Source organism: Dromiciops gliroides, chromosome 4 (assembly GCF_019393635.1).
Source record: "Dromiciops gliroides isolate mDroGli1 chromosome 4, mDroGli1.pri, whole genome shotgun sequence".
Classification (NCBI taxonomy): Eukaryota; Metazoa; Chordata; class Mammalia; order Microbiotheria; family Microbiotheriidae; genus Dromiciops; species Dromiciops gliroides.
This window is the reverse complement of record NC_057864.1, coordinates 412,869,633-412,881,645: the sequence shown is the minus strand read 5'-3', so window position 1 is coordinate 412,881,645 and position 12,013 is coordinate 412,869,633. Positions and strand designations below refer to the sequence as shown.

The window sequence follows — 12,013 nt, the reverse complement described above, 5'->3', positions numbered from 1 at the left end:
GGGAACGTTTAACACAAAGGAGATAAAACTTTGAAGGAAGCTAATGTGCTTCACCTAACTCAGGAAAGGATGGCATATGGAACAAAAATGAGAATTTTCTGATTGGCCCTGGTGGGCAAATTTAAGAGCAATCAGGGTAATAGTTCATTAAGAGCAATAGCTATTTGGGGGGCAGCTAGGTGGCACAGTGGATAAAGCACTGACCCTGGATTCAGGAGGACCTTAGTTCAAATCCAGCCTCAGACACTTGACACACTAGCTGGGTGACCCTGGGCAAGTCACTTAACCCTCATTTCCCTGAAAAAAAAAAGAGCAATAGCTATTTAAAGGTAGATTTAGGAATGATATAAAATATAGATTTAGGAATGATATAAAAAAAATAACCACCTTTTAGATAATAAGGTAGAGTGGGTTGTCTTGGGAGGTTATGAGCTCTCCCTCTATGAAGATCTTCAACCAAAGGCTGGAAAATCTCTTGCTAAGGATGATATGCAGAAGATTCTCAATCATGTATGGACCAGGCAAACCGCTTCCAATTCAGAGATTTTGTGAGGCTGAGTAGATTTATACTGAAGGTCAAAGTCTCCCTCGGCTGGAGGTTGAGACAAGGTCCAGACTGCAAAGTTGCTGAGTATTCTGATGCTAGCACCATCTTGAAATAGGCCTAGTCAAGAAATGGATTTCCATGCCTGGGGGACAGAAGCAGGGTCTTGAATAACAAGTACAGTTTCTAAGAGGTAAGTTTAGAAGTGATGTAGGGGAAAACTGCCAAGCCATTAGAAATGTTCAAAATTAGAAGGGATTTCTTCTAGATGTAGATTCCCCAACTCCTTAGAGATCTGATGACCAGTTGCTTGTATATTAGGGTGGGGATGTATTTTCTACTTATGGATTAGACAAGATGACTTCTGAGGTCTTATCCAACTCTAAAATTCTGGGACTTTTTCTAGGTCACCATTAATTTCTCACTTACCCAACTCTGCAGCCTTTTTTCCATTCTAATTCTCCTTGAAATCTGTACAGGATATGACAGTGCTGACTGATGATCCCTCCTGCCTGGAATGCACTCCTTCCTCAGGTTCCCCCTCATTTCCTTCAAAATTCAGTTCAAACCCCACTTTCCACATGTAGCTCTTCCTTCCCCTCCCGCAACTGTATGGGCCCTCCTCCTCCAAATTACTGTGGGTTTTTTCTGCATATATTTTCTTTTTTTTTTAGTTAAATCAAGCAAGTTACTTATTAAGAATTTTTTTTTTAAGTGAGGCAATTTGGGGTTAAGTGACTTGCCCAGGGTCACACAGCTAGTAAGTGTTAAGTGTCTGAGGCCGGATTTGAACTCAGGTACTCCTGACTCCAGGACCGGTGCTCTATTCACTGTGCCACCTAGCTGCCCACTTATTAAGAATTTTGAAAGTTAAAATTTGCCCTGGTTGGGGACTTTCTCTTGTCTCAGCAGCTTGAACTAGGATAACACAGGTTGTGACACCAACTCAACCTAGGCCTCTCCCCTCTAAGCTGCTGAAGTCCAATTACTGAAATGGATGGTATGATAAAGGAAAATGAGAGGAATCTTCAGGGAAGCTGGGCTCTCTTCCTATACCCAGGAATATGTATTTCCATATATTTTCTATATATATATTTAGGCACTTATTGTTTTCCTCTTTTCTCACCAGCATCCCCTAAAAGAATGTAAACTCCTTCAGCTGAAGTTGTTGAGTTTTCCAGTTGAATCCTTGACAAAACATTCCTAACAAGAATGTCTTATAAACACTTAGCTTATATCTTAGAAACCTCTTTTTTGTATTCCCAGTATGTAGCACAGTGCCTAGCATACAGTACGTGCTTAATAATTATTTACTGTTTGATTGATCAAAACAGAAAAATATTCTGTCTAATTCTTTGAATCATTTCTATTGGGCCACATAAACCTAAGATCGTGATTTAGAGTCACAAGGGGCCTTCAAGATTATCTAGTTCAGGACACTCATTTTACAGATGAAGAACCAGGTTCCGTGACCTCTCCAAGGTCACACAGTTAATAAATGACAGCACCATGATTGAAACCGAGTTCTTTGGACTAAAACAAAACAATCAATAAACAAGCATTTATTAAACTCTGACTATGTGTCAGGCACCGTGTGAAGCATTCTTTCCACCACACCGGCAAGGGAAGAGAGCCATTCTCTTCCATAAAAAGTGGAAGTACATTCTTAATGTGTTCAGATCCTTCCTATTCCTTTCCATGTGCTTTAAAATTTAATAGCACTTGACATCTTGCCACATTTATATACAGCTTCCAAAAGAATCCTTTGTATATGCACCTGCTCTCCTACTAATGCTTGTTTCCCCCTCCAAACTAAAACATGAACAACATCTGGAGGTAAAAAAAAAAAATCACATAAATATTCTATGAGGTTTGTGGAACAAATTAATAGTAACAACCAGGTGTAAAGAAGTGCTTCTAAACCAGTATTAAGGATGTGTCTACATAATAAGAAACAAACACTGGGAGAGAGACTAAACAACTTTGGAGGACAATGCCGTAAATGGGAACAGGTTCTACCTAATTTTTCTTTCTAAAAACAAATTCAGAAAAATTTTAAAAATTCAAAATAGTTTTCTGCAGAGTTGATTAGAATATTCCTCACCATATTACTTACCAATTATCTTTGAATCAGTAGCATGCTCTATCTTATTTTTTACACTCTGTCTCATTTCCCATTTAATCATCTTTCTAAGTTGCCATTTTCTCACTCATATGACTATTTCCCACTGCATTTTTATTAATTGTATACTTTCACAAAGACACATAAATAACTCTTGGGGGCAGCTAGGTGGCACAGTGGATAGAGCACCCGCCCTGGATTCAGGAGGATCTGAGTTCAAATCCAGGCTCACACAATTGACACTTACTAGCTGTGTAACCTTGGGCAAGTCACTTAACCCTCATTGCACCCTCCCACACACACACACACACACACACACACACACACACACAATTTTAAAAAATAACTCTTCAGCACTGGACTTGGATTCAGGAGGACCTGAGTTCAAATCCAGCCTCAGACACGATGCTAGCTGTGTGACCCTGGGCAAGTCACTTAACCCTTATTGCCCTGCAAAAAAAAAAAAAAAAGAAAAAAAAATAACTCTTCTAGTGCCTCTTACAACCTTCTTGCCCAGTCATCAAAAATTGAAAGGAATTTGTAAAGGAAAACCAAGTACTTTTCCTCACATCACAATGTTGGTTAGGAAAAGACTAATGTAGATAAACTATAAAGCAGGAGGAAGTCAATTTGATGTAATTTTGGAAATTTATTTCTTCTAAGGCCATTCTGTGTAATCTTATATCTTCCATTTTCCCAGAGAATATATACAGAGAATTCATATGTAATTTATTTAATTAATTAGCCCTTGCTTAAATCATAATACCATGTAAAGCTTCAAAAAAAATTTTAAGCAGGAATAATTTATTTAATTTTTTATTTTAAATATTAAACTATCATATACTATTATGAAATTAGTTTTAAATTAAAATTATTTTGTCAATTATATAATACATTTTAAATATCAAATTATTATATAATTCATTTTAAATTTTTAAATTACAAAAGTCCATTTTAAAAGTAGGATATGTTCAGAATCTGGATGTTTGTAGTTAATTTTTTGGGTTGGTTTTTTTTTGGTGGGGCAATGAGGGTTAAGTGACTTGCCCAGGGTCACACAGCTAGTAAGTGTCAAGTGTCTGAGACTGGCTTTGAACTCAGGTCCTCCTGAATCCAGGGCCAGTGCTTTATCCACTGCGCCACCTAGCTGCCCCCTAATTTTTTTTTTTTTAAAGAAAATCCTCACTGCTCTGTAGTAGATATTCCATAATTACTAAATAGTTAGCCAAGTATTTCAGATCTGTTAAGTGCATAATAAATATGCATTTCATCATTCTACATTTAACAATTTTTAGAAGCTTTCAATAACTATGGGCTGTAAGTAGAATAAATAATTATAAAGAGCCTATTGTTATAAAGAGGAAAATGTTCTCCGTTCCAAAATGTAAATATGTATCATAATATGTGATAATCAGTCAATATACTTTTGCTTTGATTAGTCTTCTTAAAATGGACAACGTGCCCATCTCAATATTCCTGACTGATTTTGATGTGTTGATCATGCAAAGTTTTTTGTTTTTTGTATTTTTGTGAGGCAGAGGGTTAATATACTTGCCCAGCATCACACAGCTAGTAGGTGTCAAGTGTCTGAGGTCAGATTTGAACTCAGGTCCTCCTGAATCCAGGACCGGTGTTTTATCCACTGTGCCACCTAACGGCCCCTGATCATGCAAAGTTTTAACAGATCCAATAAGACAAGCCCAGAAAAGTAGTCTACAATTGGATAGCAAAACCTTTTAAAAATGAAAAAGATCTGAATCTTTTATAGCATTTGCCATAAAATCGTAATAGAAAACAGACCACTTTATGGATTATTCTTCTGCCAACATTATTACCTTTAGTACATCAAGCCTATTTTATATGGATAATAAAATAGCACAAATAAAATGTCTGGAAATAGAGTGATGTTAGAACTAGCCACTATTCCTTAGCAAAGATTTATATACAAAACCAGAACATGCAACTGTTTTCTCCAAGAGCAATATTAGTTCATTTTCCCTAGTGACTATGATCTTCAAAATGCATTTAAAAAATGGTCCTGACATCATAATTGATCCCAATTTTGTCTTGATGCTGGCTTCTTTCAGAAACTTTTCTAAGTTGTCTTCTGAGTTGGTCTTCCCACTCTCCATCCCAAAGAAGGAAAGATAATCACTTTTACAAGCATTTTTCAGTGCTCACATGGTACACAGCACAGTACCCGAGACTAGGAATACAAAGACAGAAATTGAAAATAGTCCCTGTCCTTGAGAAGCTTACAATGTATGGAGGAGAGGAAGAAAGAAATGAAGACTTTGAGACCTTTTCTAGTCAGTGATTACAACCCATTCCCAGGTCATTCAACCCCTTAAAAGAAAAAAAACAAAACACAGAAACTATTGAATTCCTGCCCCTTGAATTGTAAACTATAACACAGCAACTATGCATGTGTGATCAGCTAACCAAACCTACCTGGGCACCGTGGTGTTTTGTGGGCTACTGCAGTGCCACTAATTGGTCGTCCATTGGGAGTAACACACCAACAATATCCCGTGTAACTGTGACATTGTACCTGTCAGGAAATCACACAATGAATGGAATTTTAGCATAGAGAGATGGTCCACATTTATGCTAGCACATGTAGTATTTAAAAATATCTTAACAGATGAAAAGTTGTTTTATCCAGAAGGTTATCCACAGTCTATCATTTGGTGGTAACTTATAGAATAAATGAAAAATGGTTCAATGATTCTATTTGTAACATATTTGAACTTAAAGAGAACTTTCAAGTCATCTAATCCTTTTTAATAAATGGGGATCTGTGATCCAAAAAATTAAGTGATTTGCCCAGGGACACAGTGCAGGTGAGTTTGGACTAAAACTTAAGTGCCCTTTTATTCCTTCAATTATACAAGCCCTGATCTTGATTCTGCTTTTACAAAGACCCCATCTAGGAAGCATCATGTGCTTTAAAGGGCCATAAATTCACTTCTCTTTACCTTCCTCCCTCTTCCTCCTTCAGGTAGTTTTATAACATTCACAAAGAACAGAGATCTATATAGTTAAATAGCATGAATTGATAATAAAATGATTCTGTGAATCATGGAAAATTTAAAAAGCCAATCTGAATACTTAGCTCTAAAATAAAAACCTACTCATTTATTTTTCTTTCATTAAAATGATATTATTTGGGGGCAACTAAGTGGCAAAATGGATAAAGCACCAGCCCTGGATTCAGGAGGACCTGAGTTCAAATCTGATCTCAGACACTTGATGCTTACTAGCTGTGTGACCCTGAGCAAGTCACTTAACCTTTATTGCCCTGCAAAAACAAAACAAAACAAAAATTATATTATTTAATATTTGATTCATTTGATTTTCTAATAATGAGATATCAGTATTATTAAATATAAACTACCATCTTTAGACTCATTGAATGATTTGGAACACATCATTTAAACTCTAAATCTCTGAAATCCTCATTTGGATATTTTAGACATCAGCCTAGATAACCTAACAGAATGATATTATCATTCTGTGACTCTTAAGGGACAACAAGGTTTTAAAAAAAGATTCCCACCCTTCTAAAAGGTCACAGTGTAAGAACTGTCATATCCTAGTATGATAAGAGAACCATCAATATGGAAATTAGCCTATATTATAGTAATCATCAACATGAGATGTAAACTCTACTGCAATAAATCGTCCTCCTACCACTCAATAATAAATGTATACAAGAACAATTGAGTGTGCAAATGAATTCTTCCAAAGTTATCTATGAAAAATAATGACTGAACAACACCAAACCCAAACTATAAATGGCTAATTTCTTCACTGTACTACTTTCTCCCTCTCTTCTTCATTGGACTCTTCCCCTACTTGCTCAGATGCAGAACTCAAAAAAGGTTGTAACCTGGCTGTATGTGCCATCATCATTGCATTCCGGAATGAAAACTTGTTGAAATTCCTTCCGGGCTTGTTCCTGGGTATACTTCCTTTCTGCCACGCATCGTGATACATCTACAGAAAAGATATTGTTAGCAGCAGGTTAAAAAAATGTAGAGAAAAACATACAAAGTACATATACATGATAGAATTAAGAAAAAAAACACATTTATCTCTATAAAACTCTCCCATGAAGAATCTAATCTACTTTTTATCCACTGAAAGAACAAATAAGATAATTTACTCTGAATTTAAAAAATTTGTGACATTATTTACTCTTTATAATACTATACAATATTTGATTCATTATTTACTCTTTATAATAATACACAACATTTGATCCATAGAAAAGTTAGAAAAAAAGAGCAATAAAATGGCAACCATGCAATCTGGACTATAATTCTAATGAAAAATTAGGAAACACCTTATCAATAAAAGGTAGAAGTGACAAGCTTGTCTCAAACTATAGCCTATCTGAAGACTACAGACTTCCATCCATCTGAGCTCTACCAATCAGAGAAAAGCTCAAAAAGAAAACAGTGCTGGGTTCTCACCAGAAGCTAGAGAGGAAAGATGAACAGGTAAAAGGGACCAAGAGATGTCCTAGCAAAGAAAAGGTATCTACAAGGCCCAAAAGCAGGAACTCAAGTCATGAGTAAGACTATGACAATAACTCATTCCTTAGTTTCACTTGGTATGAAAAAGAAAATTAAAATTTATGTTCTCCCAACTTCAATGAGTCATTCAGAAGAAAAAAATGTGGATAACTAGAAAGCATTCTAACTACTCCCCCCAAATTCTTCAATAAGCTTAAACTATTGCTTTTACCACCCTCCATTTAAGTCCTATGATATTGCCTTCAAGGAATGGATGTGACTATAGCATTTTGAAGCAATCAACACATAAATCAATAAACATTTATTAAGTACCTACTATGTGCTAGGCACTATGCTAAGCTCTGGAACACAACACTGAGAGAGCTATGGCAATTGCCATCAATCTGGAAAATCTTTAATTGTGGGCCAATGATGGACTATTTCCTGAGGACCTTCTGCGATAAGTCTGAAGAAGCCCCTTGCCAGATTATCTGCAGTGAAAAATTGGGGTACCACATTATTTTGACAACTAGTTAAGTCATAGAAAAATTGTCACTTGCATCAGTAAAAGGAACACTCACTCTGATACAATTAAAGTTGTTGTTCAGTTTTTTCAGTCCTGTCCAACTCTTTTTGACCCCATTTGGTATTTTCTTGGCAAAGATACTGGGGTGGTTTCTTATTTCCTTCTCTAGCTCATTTTATAGATGATTAACTGAGGCAAACAAGGTAGAGTGATTTGCCCAGGGTCACACAGTGAGTAAGTGTCTGAGGAAGATGAGTCTTTCTCACTTCAGGCCCAGCACTCTATCCACTGTGTCTTCTAGATGTCCTTCAAAATGCCTGAAGTATTAAAATATGTTTACTACATGATAATACCTACATTAAACTTTATTTTTCTTTGCTTAGGAAAATTGCTCATCTGTCCTTAATGAATCAATGCCAATATGTTCAGTCAAAGCAGGGAATATCATGGAAAAATGTTATCAGTGTATGGAGATTTCATAAAATTAATACCATTAATACCTAAGGAGATACACAATGAATCACTAAGTATTTCTTAAATGCTTACCATTTGCAAGCACAGAGAATATTTTTCCCCCAACATTAAACAAAAAAGCAAAAAAAAAAAAAAAGACAAGTAGTTCCTGCCCTCAAGGAACTTCCATTCTAATGAGTAATAGATGAGACAATATGTAAATAAATAGGAATACATAAGATACATACATGCAAGTACATACAAATTGATGTAGATATGCAGACTTAGTTGCTTGGAACAAATGAGACATGAAATAAGGTAAGCTTTTCATATCTTAATAATGTAAATCTTGAACTGTTTTCAAATATATTAAGATGATAAACTATATGATTTACCAATGCCACTTTTAGGCCTCTGACGAAAATAATTTAAAAGTTTTAATATTACTATAGCCCAAGAGTCTGAGGGATTTAGGATCGGTAAAACATTTTTCTAAGAATAAAATGTTTCTTAGTGATTTCTCCCAGGGAATTTGAGTCCTAGGATTAGCACCTCAAGAATATATTTTGCTTGCTTTAGGTAATAAAATATAATTCACTTAATTTTCTAATTTAAAAATAATTGGTTCCCCAGTTTGCTCAAGCATCACCAGCTGCTTAAGGAGAACTTAAAGGCTTTCTCAAAAGCAGGAGACAGTCTTCAAAGGTGGCCTCTCTCCTCTGAGGTCTTTGTATCATGATTTTTTAACCACTGAGTACTGGAAAATCAACTGGGTAAGATAAGGAGTTCTATCATGCTTATAGTAGGAAATTCTGGGCTGCTGCTTGTGCTAACTAGATACTTTATGCCCTTAATGTTTCTTCAAGCTTGTTGAGTTTCTGACACTATCCTTTGGTAGACCTACCTTGGTAAACGTGCTCTGTTATGTACTACAGACCTGAGCATTTAAGAACATCTCCTTTTTCCAAGTTTCAGTGCCTTAAGTTTTATTCTGAATATTGGCCTTGGCTATCCAGCACTTAGCAACATGTGGTTTTAATGTAGCCTATGTTTTTAACTGAGGATAAATCACTGCTTTGGTGGACTTCTGTCCTTTATTTTTTTTTTTTTGTAGAATCTGTGGTTTGACTGTCTAAAAGGAAAAGTGATAGAAGTTCCAACGTGCAAGGACTCTACTATGGTACAGATAGAGTTATAAATTATCTCTCATATTTGAATTATCGTGGAAAATGCCAAAAATGATGAATTTTCCAAAAGACTGGCTGATTTTATTCCTGGCCTGGACCTCTATGTCTATTAAAAACTTCATATTTGCAGCTGATCTAATACTCCCCAAACCTGCAGCTATCAATTTTAATGGAATATTAAATTCCAACTTTATGCCTAACATTTCTTGAATTATTCAGTCACAGGAAGCAATTAAGGTTTAGCAACAGGGAATACCTGGATAATGGGATAAAAAGAATAAAGTATCAGATGTGAGAAATAATATCTAGACCTTTCATTGTTGTAACATTTTTATTTAATAAAATGAAGGTGACTGCTAACTTGCTTTTGTGGGATAATTTTAAACAGGTTCTATAATTCCCAGTTGTACAATCCTGTATGATTAAGGGGCATTTGAATAAAAACTGAGCAAAATACATATACAAGTGTAAGGTGGGAGGGGATCAGAGGCTCAACACCAGGAAAAGCTAGGTTCACATCTGTCCTACCTTTTATATATATTGGCAGTATGGCCCTAGACAAGTCTTTGAACCTCTCAGTGCTCTAAGCAACTCTCTAAAACCATCAGTTGCAAAATACACGCTGACCTACAACCCAGGGTTTCCTTCCTTGGCAACAAAATCATAGTTCCAGCCTCTAGTCTGCATATACATGCATGTGCATGCACACACACACATAAACATATATACATGCATCCATTCCTGCATATTAATGTATGCATGTTTTTAAATAGCTACTATCAAAAATAAATAAATAAATAAAAATAGCTACTTATCTCAAGGAAATCAGCACTTGAGGAAAATTAAAAAAAATAAGTAGAATCCGTTTTTGTTACTAATACTACCTCACATTCTTTATATTTCATGTATACTCCTTATACAACTTGCTAATCCATGAAAATTCAATATCCATCCTTTTAGGATTCTTCCTACTTATTTCCACATATATTCTATTCTACTGCAAACTATTTTCTTTATGTTTTCTGAAGCATACCAATGGAACTACAAATTGTCCCTTCATTTTGTTTTTCATTTAGAGTTTGTAAATGCTTGCACCTACATCATTTTCACAGTTTGATCTGTTTCGTCAGGAAAATGGCAAGATCTGGCCCATTCTCAAGTGGAGTTTTGCTCTTTGGTGCTCAGGCATCTGTTGCGGTTTTGTTCTGGACACTGTAATTCTAGTTGTGCAGATGTTGAATCTTCAAAGGACAAGTGTTAGGCCATTCCTGTTCATCACTGTTTTTAAACTATCATGGCCTGGCCAATTTTTACCCCAAAGCAAATTTAGAGTAAACCTAAAAGATCATACTTATAATCCTAGAAGAGGGCAAGTGGTTCATTTAATCCAGTCCCAGCTCTTCTACCTTACAAATGGAAAGGGGAAAAAAAGAGTGTTTGACATGGATTTGATTATGGATTCTGGGGAGGTTTTACTTCAAAGACAGTAGTATCAGGTCAATATAGCTAACTTTTTTGGTGCTCACCAAGATACCACAGACAAGGTTTTTCATAAATGAGCTGCTGTTGTTGTTGGTTTTTTTTTTTTTAATGATGATGATTTTAGTTAACATAAAATTTCAATCTGTATAATTTGGAATTTTCCTCTCACTGGAAATAAAATTGTTTATTCATTTTTTTTTCTACTCTGATAACCAGAAATGGTTTGTTTGTTCAACAAAACATTTTTTTGTCATAGGAACCATCGAAAGGGTTCTAACTAGGAAGTAGAAACAAACCACAGTGTCTTACATCTGTTAGTACTGATGATGGTTTTTCTTTAAGCAGGAAGCAAATCATTTCCTACTTTTTAAAAACTCCTCAGATAGGGGTTAAACAATAATTTGAAGAGACAGCTGTTCTGAAGATCTTACATGGAAAGATTTTAGAAAGCATTACTTGAAGTGAGCTGAAAGCTTTGATGAAACCAAGGGGGACTAATAATACACTGATGTTTATAGACACCACTGAGTTTGATAGTTACAAAGACTGAACGACTCCCCTGGTAAGGCCTTCTAATTGACATTTTTATTTATAAGGTCTACATGATGCAGCACTATATAAAAGGTAAAAAAAATCCATGGAAATAAATGTGTTATGCTTTCAGCTCTTAGACTTTTAACTCCTGAGCAAATTCACCAAGGAATATATTCTAGTATAATCTAATATATACTGGAGAGAGTCTCAGAGACTATTTTTAATGCAATATATTATATTTGTTATAAGAAAATGTGATAGTTATTTTTTTTTACATATACTCCTAAGCTCTCAACTTCTGTTGTATAAATTGTATATTGGCTCGCTATTTCCCTGGATCAAGTCCATTCAATTCAACTAACACATAAAATTATTACTATGTGAAAGAAAATGTTTAGGCACTGGAGTCACAAAGGAAAAAAAAATCACTGTATTCAAAGAGCTTAGATTCTATTGGGTTTTGGGTAGGAGAAACTATACATATATAAAGATAAGAAAAATGCAAGGTAATTTAATAGAGTCCTAGCAACTGGAATAAGCAAAAAGAATCCATGAAGGATGTGGTATCAGATGAGTCTTGGGGAAAAAGAAAACACATGGATTATAATAGGAAATTATGAGGAAAGAATGCATTCTAAGGCGTTG

General features: G+C 35.3%; 1 protein-coding gene across 2 annotated transcripts in view; it reads right to left on the bottom strand.

Annotated features, from left to right (window-relative positions):
* SMOC2 (SPARC related modular calcium binding 2) overlaps positions 1-12,013 on the bottom strand; it is a 260,482-nt gene that overhangs the window by 158,686 nt on the left and 89,783 nt on the right. For both annotated transcript variants that reach the window (XM_044003776.1, XM_044003777.1), the window contains exons 3-4: positions 6,559-6,665; positions 5,118-5,217 (exon numbers count right to left, since the gene is read on the bottom strand). In XM_044003776.1, the coding sequence (XP_043859711.1) occupies positions 5,118-5,217; positions 6,559-6,665 (207 nt within the window). The remainder of the gene's footprint in view (positions 1-5,117; positions 5,218-6,558; positions 6,666-12,013) is intronic.